The sequence below is a fragment of the Balaenoptera acutorostrata genome, chromosome 11, assembly GCF_949987535.1.
Source record: "Balaenoptera acutorostrata chromosome 11, mBalAcu1.1, whole genome shotgun sequence".
Taxonomy (NCBI): domain Eukaryota; kingdom Metazoa; phylum Chordata; class Mammalia; order Artiodactyla; family Balaenopteridae; genus Balaenoptera; species Balaenoptera acutorostrata.
Genome location: NC_080074.1, coordinates 16508484 through 16520966, shown reverse-complemented (window position 1 = coordinate 16520966; position 12483 = coordinate 16508484). Strand labels below are relative to the sequence as shown.

Below are 12483 nucleotides of genomic sequence, written 5' to 3'. Positions count from 1 at the left end.
GCCAGAGTTGGTTCCTATTCTTTGCAACCAAAGAGACCTAACTGATGCTATACCTGTGTTTGAATCCTAATGTCCCACTTACTGACTTGTGTGACTCTGAGTTTATTACTTAAGTCTCTGGGCCTTGATTTCCTCAGCTGTAAATATGTAAATAACAATGCCTCCCTAGGATTGATATAAGGTCTGGTAAGTGCCTTGTAGGGTGTCAGGCAAACACTGGATGCTTATTTATAGCTATTAACATGGTCCAATTAAGGGTGGGAAAAACACTGACATTTTCTAGCTTACTCTTTTTTAGAATTTTTCTCTTTCATTACATCCCATATAATATGGCATAGCCTAAAAGAAAACTAGTTCTTTTTTTTTTAGAAGTGATTGTGTAACGACACAACATAGATCTGGCAGGAAGAATTAGTAGAATTCATTGAGTAAAGTGAAAGGTAACTGAGGTGGCTAAGTGTGGTCCCCTACCTCTCCTACCCCTGCTCTGTCATCACTTCTCAGTCTCTTAAGCTGAGCTAAACTGCAGCCCCAAATGAGGGAGGCATCAGGGTCTCTGCTTCCCTGCCAAGGGGCAGCCAGGATTTTGAGGCGGTGTTGAGTCCCATGAAGAGTTCACCCTGTTCACTTTCCAGCAGCTTGTACCCCCTTTTGTAATTGTGCAGCTCCTCTTCTTAACTGTTTAAAAGTGCTCATTAGTCCTCAAATAGTTATTTGGACTTGAGGGTGGAGCGCACGAGTGTCTGCTGGTTACTTGCTCCTCTCTGTAAGAGCCGCTTGTCCAAATAGCAACAGCCCTTGACGTTTCGTGCCGCGTGCCGTCCTTTGTGTCGGGTGTTTCTTCGTGGTGGCGAAGCCCTCAGAGGCAAATCACCACTGACAGTTACAGGTTAATCTACCAGAACGTGTGGACCAAAGCTCTCTACCTTAGGCCCATTACATCACTAAAAATCCCAAAGTGAAAAAGCTATATTCCCTGCAAACTCATACCCACTCTTTGGTTGTGTGTAGCTTTAAGTACCCTGCTCGCGCGTAGCCCAGGGATGTTTATCCTAAAGCAAACCACTCTAGACAGCTGATAGTCATCAGACCTTCACTACAAAATGCCATTGTTTTCCTTGGTGATGGTTCTCTGCCTGCTGACCTCTCCATATTCCCAGTATGAAATCAGGAGATGCTTTTGGTATGATGGATGCATTTACACAGTTTTTTTTAAAAATATGATATTAAAGGTTTTGGGTTTTTTTTCTAGACTTTATTGAGTATCATTTCATGCTGCTTTCTCATTCAGAACCAAATATTTCCTAAGATACTTGGAGAAAGGACTGTGTGTGTATACATGTATATGCGCACACATGAGCTGGTGTGTGCGTGTGTGCGTGTGTGTGTGTGTGTATGTGAGAAAGAGAAAATAGGCCCCTGTGCACTCACACTTGTAAAAAATACCTGGTGTCCTCAAGCACTCCAGAAATAAGTTTGATCATATCTACAGCTTCCCTCATTTCACTATAGTAAACTTACTGATTTAATTCTTTTGTTGAACTACTGTAAATCTGTTTTGTTTTTTGGTTTTTTTTCTGTTTTTCTATTCCAGACCCTATATAATTGTTAAGAAACAGAAGCCTGCAGTCACAAATAAGCATATGGAAGAGCTGGCTCAGGGGTACAGGTAAATAGCCAAAAGCAAAACTCCTCAGTCTCCTTAATACTCATTTATGTGATCTAAACAGAAGTAATGTTATTTGATCTGAGCTTTTAAGAAAAGTATTACATATTTTCATTTTTAGTCTCTTAATTCCTCTCTACCAGATATATCAACCTGTTAAAAACCTGTTCTTTTCTATGTGAACTTGCTTGGACATTGTAAAATATTTATCAATTTAGATCGTGAGGATTACAGAGTCTTGGTGTAAATTAGCACACTCTTCAGTGTTTCTAGGACGGGAAGGATGTGTTGATGTAGACATCTGACGTACTATGGGTCTCTCATCATATGGGGTTTTTAAAGTCATAGAAGGTATTTTTAGAAGTGGGACGAGATTGACAAGAGTCACAGATGTTTTGCTCTTTTTATTTCGGTGACTTGTGATAACTCTATGATCTGAGAATAATGTGTTTCAAACATCCCAATGTATTGATACTTTTTGGGAGAGAAAGATGCTTTGGGCCTAAGTGAAAGCATGTATCTTCCACTGTTGCATATAAAATACTGCAGTAAAATGCTTTTTAACAATGTCCATTTCACCAATATTTTCCCAGGAATTTTGAAGATTTCTTGCATGAGAGTCTGGTTGAATATTTAGATGTGAATGAAGAAAATGACTGTAACATTGCACTCTATGAACATACAATTAATAAGTAAGTAACAACCATAATTAAAACCTGTTCTGATGATAGACACTACCTTCTTTTTTCATTTCATCTTCAATTCTTTTGTGTATTCTTAGTAGGAACTGTTAGAAGTATACTGTTTTATAAGGAAGCATAACCCATAGTTTATCCCAGGAGTATCACAAAACTGCTAACAAATAATCTTTAGATTTAATTATCCTTCCTTTTCATTTTACACTCACTGTACATTTCTTAAAATGAATTGCTTCTCTGACTTTAATATTCGATTACTGCCAAAATTAAACTAATGAATCAGGCTACATAATGGTGTATTTATCTGTTCCAGGGTTGATTTTGTCAGTGGATGTCTGAATTCCTGTTGTCAATGCAGGAATTCCCTACCTTGTATGTTGTAAAGATATCTCTAAACTTATGTGCAGTATAGACATGAAATGGTAATATGTTCACAGTGTTTCTTCTAGAACAGTGATATTTTTAGAAACATCTTTGCTCCATTTGGAATACATTATAGGACATTTATATAACTTAGTGTCTGATGCATGTGGCTGAGGTACCACTTACCTGAAATTAGAATTTTTGCAATTATGCTATTAAATGGTTAGGGAGTTTAATACTGCCACCTGATAACTATTTATGTCTTCAGTCAGGAAAGTAGTTTTCTGTTTTCCACTACCAGATGCGATATACCACTTTATTTTTGTCTTACTGTAATTTAACAAATAATGCTTTTCAGCAGAATTTTTATTCCTTAAAGGTATGAATCTCTCAAAGTAGTATTTTTATACCCCTCGTTTAAAGATTGACTGGAGAATTATATAGTAACCCCACAAATAACGATTCCATCCTGGTTCCTCAAGCCAAAAACCTCAGTTTCAGCCTTGACTCCTCTTCCCCTCTACACCCACATCTAATCGCTTAACATACCATGTGGACTTTCAAAGTATACCCGGAATCTGAGCTCTTTTCACCACCTCCACCTACCGCCCTACTGCAGGCCACTGCCATTGCTTGTCTGGAGCCTTGCAAAAGACTCCTGACTAGGTTTGCACTTGTTCCCATATAGTCTGTTCTTCATAGATCAGAATGGTCTCGTCACTTCTCTTCTCAAACCACCCCCCCAGCCCCACCCCACCCAGTGGCTTTCCATCTCCCTCTGAAGTCCTTACAGAGGCCTTCATGTTCCTACAAGGAAGCTATGGCTGCAGCGTCATCTCCTCCCTCTCCCCCCTCCCTCTGTTTTAACCACACTGGCCTCTTCTTCATGCTCCTGCCCCAGCGCCTCTGCCCTGGCTGTCCCCTCCACCTGGAACGCTGTCACCTACCTGCATGGCTCACTCCTTCACATCCTCCAGGTCTTCACTCAGGTACCACCTTCTCAGCGAGTTGTCCTGACCACCCTATTTAAAGTAGAAATCCCTCCTCTGACCACCCCTCTTCGCTGCTTTATTTTTCTAGTGCTTAAATATTAAAATCTGTAAAACATGTATTTTATTGATACATCTGTGTATTGTCTGTCTCCCGCCACTAGAAGCTTCATGAAGGCAGGGATTTTTCTCTGTTTTGTTCACTGCCATAAAGGAATATAACTATCAGTATCACCCAATCACCAAGCTATCCCATACATCAAATTAATTTATTTTAAAAATAAGAAAATATTGGTATTAATTCATACTTATGACATTTGTTAAAATGTAGAAATGCATAAAGTAATTCCCCATCCCGCCAAACTCCACCCTCCAGAAGTAACCAGTGCAAATGGTTTAATATGTACTCTTCTAGATTTTTTTCTAAGTGAAGGCAAACATACATACCTTTTGCAATTATTTTTCAGTGTCTTGATTTTTTAACTTAATGTAATTAACATTATCATCCTGGATATTTTTCCACATTAATGTATGTATATATATTTTTTATATATATATATAATTTTATTTGCTTTTTATTACATTGTCTGACTACATATAGATAACTTATTTAATTGTTCCCCTATTGATGACTATTTAGGCTGTTTCCAGTTTTTTCACTGTTGCAAGCAACAGGTCACTTAGTCTTAATTTGAGCTAAATTTAAGGCCCTTATGCATAGTGAACAGGAAGTCTCCTATTTCCTGTTCAGGATAGAAACTTAGGGTGGTTATAATTTTGAATAATAATATTCCTTTCTGTTTTGTAAAATTCGAATCCAGACTCTTACAAAGTTTGGACTTTCAATAATTATTAGATAGTAAGATAGTATATGATCTTATGTATGTTGTTGTCATGAAAAAAGAAAAAACTTAGATCTTTACCTTCTTCATTTTCAGCTTACCCCAATCTTTACATCGGAACAAGTAGTTTTAATTTGCATTGGTCAAATTGGCAATATATAAACAGAACAGTACATTTTAAACAAACTGTTTTATTCTAGGCTATAAAATGTCACTATAAGCTGTTTCTCTGTAAAAAACAGAAACAAAGAAAACAAAACCTAGAGCCCCTTCCCTCTCTGCTGACAAAGGCCTAAAGTGATGGAGAGGATTGAGGTTCTGTGAGGTCATAAGGTCAGAATTATATTCTTCAAACCAAGAACTACACGGAAAGCATCCTCTCTAACCAAACAAGGGACACAATTCAATACATGTATAATGAAAAGCAAATAGATGGATAAGTGGGAGATCTTTTGCCATGTACATTGCAACTAATTTTCCATGATGTGTTGGGTTATCTTGGAAATCACTTCTCTTCAGAAGTACTGTAGTGCTTGCTTCAGCAGCACATATACTAAAATTGGAACGATTCAGAGAAGATTAGCATGGCCCCTGTGCAAGGATGACATGCAAATTCGTGAAGCATTCCATATTTTTAAGAGAAGATGAACATAAGACAGATAATTATTAATATATTTCAATTTCACCAGTCACATAAAAAAGAAGAAACATCTTCTTTGGAAAATTATGAAATAGTAAATAAGAACATCTCATTATATACCTATGAAGTATTATGTTGATATATAATGTATATTTAAATTGTAATACAAATGTAAGAGATGTTATGGTAAATCAGATCCTCTCAATTAGTTGATTTCAGTGGAATTTGGTACAATTATTTTGTATTTCAATTTGACTATCAAGAATAAAAAAAGTTATGTCATTTGGCTCAGGAAAAAAAAAAGTACTGTAGACTGTTGAAATTATGATTAAAGTTATGCTTCAGAAACACTTGAGGAAGGGACAGAAGGTCATTGGAGACCACAGATCCTGGATGTGAGATCTGTTACTTTCAGCAAGACTTAAAAAAAACAGTCTGGCTGCCCTTTCCCATTCAGATAGCTGAGTTGCTTTATCATTTAGCCAAAACTGAGTTTTCTGCAAAAACGTATTATGAAAGTAACCAAGATTCTAACATTTACTAGGTCAAGTCTTACTTTGTGCCCCATATCTATAAAAATATAATGCAAGTCACCATATAACTTTAAGTTTTCTAGTAGCCACATTAAAGAAGTAAAAAGAAACAGATGAAATTAATTTTAATAATTTTATTTAACCCAATATATTTGAAAGATTATCGTATCAACATGTAGCCAATATAAAAACATTGAGATATTTTACCTTTTTTTCCTACTAAGTCTTCAAAATCTGGTGTGCACTTACACCACATCTCAATTTGGATGCTAAATTTTCATTGGAACTACTTCTTTTTTTTTTTAAATGTATTTATTTTATTTATTATTTATTTTTGGCTGCGTTGGGTCTTCATTGCTGCGCGCGGGCTTTCTCTAGTTGCAGTGAGTGGGGACTACTCTTCGTTGCGGTGCGTGGGCTTCAGTAGTTGTGGCTCACAGGCTCCAGAGCACAGGCTCAGTAGTTGTGGCACGTGGGCTTAGCTGCTCCGCGGCATGTGGGATCTTCCCGGACCAGGGCTCGAACCCGTGTCCCCTGCATTGGCCGGCGGATTCTTAACCACTGCGCCACCAGGGAAGGGCCTCATTGGAAATACTTGATCTGATTTCATAACATTTACAATTGAAAAAGTAGAGTAATACATGTAAGTGGTTACAAACATAACTAAAAGGTTTTAAGTAACTGAACTGAGCTATTTCAATTTAAATTTGAGCTTTAAAATATAAGATAATTAAAATTAAGTAAAATTAAAAATTCAGTTTCTCAGCCATTCTAGTCTAACTTTTCAAGTGCTCAATAACCACATTTAGCTAGTGGTTACAGTATTGGTCTATAGTAACTATTAAAGGGGATATATTCCTCTCTCTAAAATGGTAATACAGCTTTCTCATTGATATACGTTGGAAAAGTGGGGAAAAGCAGGCCACTCATCCATATAGATATATTAAAAAAAATTTTTTAAGACATTTTATTGAAGTACAGTTGATTTACAATGTTGTGCTATGTAGGTATTTTTGATACTGTATTTCTATGTGCTTAATATAGTAATTTCTTTAAATGAGTTATTATTAGTATGTAATGATGTTTTATTTTTTATATAGGCATTCCATATTGTCTCCTATCTCTTATATTTCTACAAATAATGAAAGTTTCACTCTTTAGTTTCACTGAAAAAAATAATTTGCTTTGTTATATTTAACTGTGTTTTCCTTCTATCAGTTTTACTAGCATCAAATTTTATTGGTATGAGGTTTTATTATTGATATAAATGTATGTGTTTTATATATACATTTTTGTATGTATTTATGTAAACTTAAATTTTAAGTTTAGTCCTCAGGGACCTAGATAGTAATATTTTTTTATACCCTTTAAGAGATATTTAATTTAATACTTGGTGCCTAAGATGTCTGATTCTTAATTAACTTGATAGGGATACCACCCACTTGGAGATTGAACCCTTCACTCTTCTTGGCGTTTGTGCTGGCCTGATCCCATACCCTCATCACAACCAGTCCCCAAGAAACACATATCAGTGTGCCATGGGGAAACAAGCCATGGGTAAGAGTTCCTCCTTGAACTTGCTTCTAAATACTTGGATAAATACTTACGTCTTTATTCTTTTTTTTTTTTAACAGCTCTTTATTGGAGTATAATTGCTTCACAATACTGTGTTATTCTTACTTCACTAGTGTTGCATGTTGGGCCAGGTCAGGCGTTGCTAACACCTGAGTGTTACCAAACTCAGGAGGTTGTCTGTGGAATTCTGCAGTGCTTGTAGGTGCCCCTGTCATGTCTAAAGCTTAAACAAAAATGGAGAAAACCTCTCTGAACTTGTCCTCTTGACCAAACAAAAGGATATATAATAACTATCCCAGAATTACAAGGGGGTAAATATAAAGAGAAAAACCCTATATAAATGTAAATTGTTAAGCAGGAGAGATGGAAGAAAGAGCAGGAAAACTCGAGGTTAAGGGAGGAGAGCAAAAGGCAATAGAGATAAAGTTGCACAGTGTGTATTAGAATGTACTTAGTAATTGTCTGGGTGACAGTCATTGAACCCATTATATCCACGCAATTGCTCCTATAGCTCCTGAAACACTCAGTATGTGTCACACCATTTTCTGAGTTCATTTTCCTTTCTTCTTTCTATTTTTCTTCCCTTTCATTCATTTATCTATTAATTTATTTATCATCCATAGCATTTATTGAGCATCAATAATAAACCAGTCATTGAGGCTGGAACCTGAAAATATCGTGAAAACACAGAGCCCTGCCCTCAGTGAGTTCACAGTCTAGCAGGAGAGACCAACAAATACAACAGTAATTCAATATAGTCTGATAAATGCCATAGTAGACGATAGCCAGAATCTAAGGGACTAAGCAGAAAGAACACCTAAGGTTAGAGAGTGGGTTGTTTCTGAAGACCAGAACTGAACTGAGCCTTGAAAGATACTGAGTATTTCTCACAGGTATGGAAACGTAAGCGAGCAGTGTGTGGGGGAAGTCTTGGTACTTTGGTATGGCCGTTTTGTATAGTATACGCTGTAGTATGGACATAGAAGCATGGTGGAGAGATGCCATATGTTGGGGAGTTTGAGTTTTGTCTTGAAGAGGATACAGAGAGGATACTAGCAAAAAAAGTTTTGCTTATAAGCTTTTTTTTGAAATGTTTTTAAAACTCATTTAAATCCTAATAAGTTTAATAGGTTTTATTTTCATGTATGTCTATGACGTCAATATGACTTGTCATCTCTGATTTAAAGTATGTTACAAGGAGGTTCATAAAGAAACTGTAAAAGGTCTCTGCATTGCATTTGGGTAACAACCAGAATGCAGTTAGCTGCTCAGTTACTTACAATTAGCTGCAGTTGACCATAGCTTGACAATTAAGGAATTCTGTTTCTCCTATAGATAAAGAGTATGTATTTCCTTTCGAGTTTTTATATTGCCCTTTGGTTGGCAACAAAGACATAAGAAGCATGTTGTCCTGCTACCATTTACCTGAATGATGTAATGCCTGGACAGTTCAGAATAATTCCCAGTGGGAAAATCTAAACAGCGGCTCATCAATTTAGCCTTTCCCATTCATACTCAGCAGCAGTGTAGGCTGATTTCCCGCTTGTGCTTCTGACTTGCTAACAAGTTGAAATATACAGTACTGAATCCTGTGTGTCATGAAAGGGCTATCACTTCTATTGGGTTTACCAAACCATTTTGTTTCATGATGTGAATCCCAGCTGAAACAATACACCTTTTGTGTAGAACTTTCAGCAGAATTAACGGAAGACTAATCACTTCATCGCTAATGCCACTCTTTAGTGTGTTTGAAGATTGAAACAGAAAGAGCTGCATCTATCTCCACTTGGCAAATCTTTTTTTTTTTTAAATAAAGAAGTGATTGAATGAAAGAAATAATATTTTTATTTTTGTAACTCCTCTTCCTACCAAAAAAAAAAAGCCTTTTATTTTGTAGCCATGAGTATCTGAAACGTTCGGCTAGTTACCACACACAGTTAAGCAGGATCAGTGTGTACAGAAAGCCAATTCAGTGTCTGTAGAGTTCTTTTGTAGTTTTCTGTGTGAAGGTTTTTTTTCTCGTTTTGTTTTGAGTGTCATTTGCAATTCATTGTCTGTGTTTTCTGAGGTTGGTGTATTCAGCTGCTCTGACCCTGGGTCCTGCACATTTAGCTCCTTGGATACAATCCTCTGACGTGACTGCTGACGCTAGGAAGACAAAAGCCACTGAATATCTTAAGTAATAAAAAAAAGCCTTTGTTACTGTTTGTTATTATAAAACACCTGACTGGAAAGAAAAGCCATGAGATTAAAGTATATTTAAAGTTTGCACATGAGAAGGCCACCTTGCTCTTTGGACGCTGTAGTAGCTGCAGAAGTATTGAGCGAGGGCTATAGGAAAACTCGCAAAAGGAAAGAGGCCGGCAGAGGGAGAGACCCAGAACAGAGACCTGGGTCTGAAGAACAGAGATCCAGAACAGAGACCTGGCTCTTTGAGTTGGACTTCTCGGAGTTATTTTAATTCCCTGCTGTCTTGACAGCTGATAACTGAAAGTCACACTATCCCATTTTAAATATTAGCCATGCTGAAGACTATATACATCTCAGAGATTCTGTGTGGATTTTCTAACATAATATTTTAGTTGCTGTTCATCTGTTAGTCCATGTGGAAAGTGAAAGACAGGATCCCAGAATTAATTTGCTAAATACTCTAACCAACCTGGAAGTTTACTATATACCTTTTACTGCCAATCCCTCCCATTCAACAGAGTGAAAAAATAAGAGAAAGTCATTTTCTGTCACTACGAAGGAGACCAAGACAGCACAAACCACAGAGACTGAGAGCCTTACCTTGTACATAAGAGAGGGCTGACTTGATTCCAACATGAAACACCAGCAGAGGGTGTTTCTTAAATCTAAGGCTCTTTAAATTATTCATAAAGTTCAAGTTTCCACACAGCGTCTTACTGTGCTACTGAGAAACACCTCCCTTCCATGGATATGGCTCTGTTTGTTGTGACATGGTTCAGAGCAAGAAGTCAGGTAGACGTGTGTGGAAATGGAAGGGTCTCCAGGTCACTCAGTGCTACGAGTGAAGGCTGTGTGATGGGGCTGCACTGTATGCCCTCTCCCTGGCACCAGACACCGAGTTCGCATGAGTCACACTTTCATATCCTGCCCGTTTTATTAGTTGGCAATCCTCTAGTGGAACACTTTCTCCTCTTTAAAAGGATCTTTTAGTCACTATCAGCTCGGTTAATGAATATGCATCACATACCTCCTCCAGCCCCCGCTCCTTCTCACCACCCCTTCCTCCTTCAACTCCACATTGCTGGGACCGTTTTGTCTTTTGTTTTTTTAAAGTCAGGAGCTAATGCAACTTCTGTTTTGGTTTTTGTTTTCAATAGAGTCTCTTCCTAAGTGGGTAGTTCCTTCTCTCGTATCCCCCACTTTACAGCAGGATGGGATGTACTAGAAATAGGCTGGAGAATTTTAAAGTATTAAAAACACATAATATACAAAGATCCTCATAAAATGTTGTTTCAGTCTACATCTCCTCTTCTCCCACTTTCTGTTTGAATTTTTTTTTTTTAGACTATTTATTTTTTTATCCATTTGGGGATACAAAATGAAAAGATGTCTTGACCAAATTATCCCTGGCAATTCTTTTTTAGAATTCTGTTGGTTAAAAAAAAAAAAAAAGATCGTTGTAGCTATTTTAGATGTAAGCTTATGTGACAGTTCCTGAGACTAGAATGTTAATAATGAGCACTTACGGAGGTAAAATTAAAGTTCAGTATGTCGGGTTAGAGTTGGAGGTAGAATGGGTGGTATTGCAGGGTGATGGGTGTATATTTTCTTTACTAATATTGTTAATATTAGTCATAATGAATGCTGCCACTTAGTGAATACCCAACTGATTTACGTACATTTCTTTTAAATCATCTTAATAATCCTGTCAACTATAATACATACCTTTTTTGTTTCTGACAAGGAAACTGAATTCCAGTTTGGTTGAGAAACTTATAAGAAGTTACATTATATCTTTTACACCATGACATTTGTAAAACTTACTAAAATTTTTCTCCACTGAAACTAACTTCTTTCCTCACTTTTTCCAACTCACTGTGGATCATGATGAAGGTACCTTCCCTGCTACACCATAGATTATAAGTTCCTTGAGGACAGGAACTATGTCTGTTATTTATTACTATATCCCTTGGGCCTAACCTAGTGCCAGTTTAGTAGGTACTTAATAAATGTTTCAACAACGAATAAATCTCTGAGCACATTAAAATTGTTAAGAAATCAGATGCAGATTTTTGAAAACAATCTTTGAAATGAAGAACTAAGTTGGAAGACATACAACCTGGTGTTTAGACTTACCCTAAAACCACAGTAATGATATTGACATAAGGGTAGACATATAGTTCAATGGAACAGAATCCAGAAGTAGACCCACACATTTATGGGCAATTGATTTTTGATGAGCATATCAGGGCAATTTAGAGGAAAGGAAAATCTTTTCAACAAAATAAAATGTCTCAGTATCTATATAGAAAAAAAGGAACATCAGCTTCTACCTCATACCACACAAAAAGTTAATACAGAATGAATCACAGCCCTAAATGTTAAGAGCTAAAACTGTAAAACTTATAGAAGGAAACTTAAGCAAAAATCCTTGTGAACTCAAATCACATAAGATTTCTTAGATAGAACACCAAAAGCACAAAGTATAAAAAAGGAAAAAATTAATAAATTGGACTTTCTCAAAATTAAACCTTTTCTCTTTGAAAGATACTGTTCAGAATATGAAAGACACCATTAAGCCACAGAATGGGAGAAGGTATTTGCAATACGTATATCTGATAGAGGATTTGTATCCAGTATATGTACAAAGAACTCTTCGATAATAAGACAACCCAAGTAAAAGGGAAAAAAAAAACTCAGACACCTCACAAAGGAATAACCAATAAGCTTATGAAAATATGTTCAACGTGATTAGTCATCAGGTAAATGTAAATTTCTGTGAGATACGACTGCACACTCATTAGAACGACTCAGTTGAAAAAGACTGACATTCTAAGTGTTTGTGAGGATGTGGAGCAGCCAGAATGCTCACACACTGATGAAAATGTAAAACAGTAAAGTCACTTTGGAAAATTCTTAAGTTGTTTCTGAAAGTTAACCATACCCTCAGCAAACAACGCAGAAGCTCCACTCCTATGTATTTATTC

At 36.6% G+C, this 12483-nt stretch overlaps 1 protein-coding gene and 1 non-coding gene across 2 annotated transcripts in view; both read left to right on the top strand.

The window, feature by feature from the left end:
* The window catches only part of POLR3B (RNA polymerase III subunit B), a 117975-nt gene that overhangs the window by 62077 nt on the left and 43415 nt on the right, over window positions 1-12483 (top strand). Inside the window, exons 17-19 of the mRNA XM_007165735.3 lie at window positions 1595-1669; window positions 2260-2358; window positions 7161-7288. Of these exons, the coding sequence (XP_007165797.2) occupies window positions 1595-1669; window positions 2260-2358; window positions 7161-7288 (302 nt within the window). The remainder of the gene's footprint in view (window positions 1-1594; window positions 1670-2259; window positions 2359-7160; window positions 7289-12483) is intronic.
* Window positions 5088-5194, top strand: LOC114238378 (U6 spliceosomal RNA). The gene has a single exon (XR_003623769.1). It is a non-coding gene; the product is annotated as a U6 spliceosomal RNA (small nuclear RNA).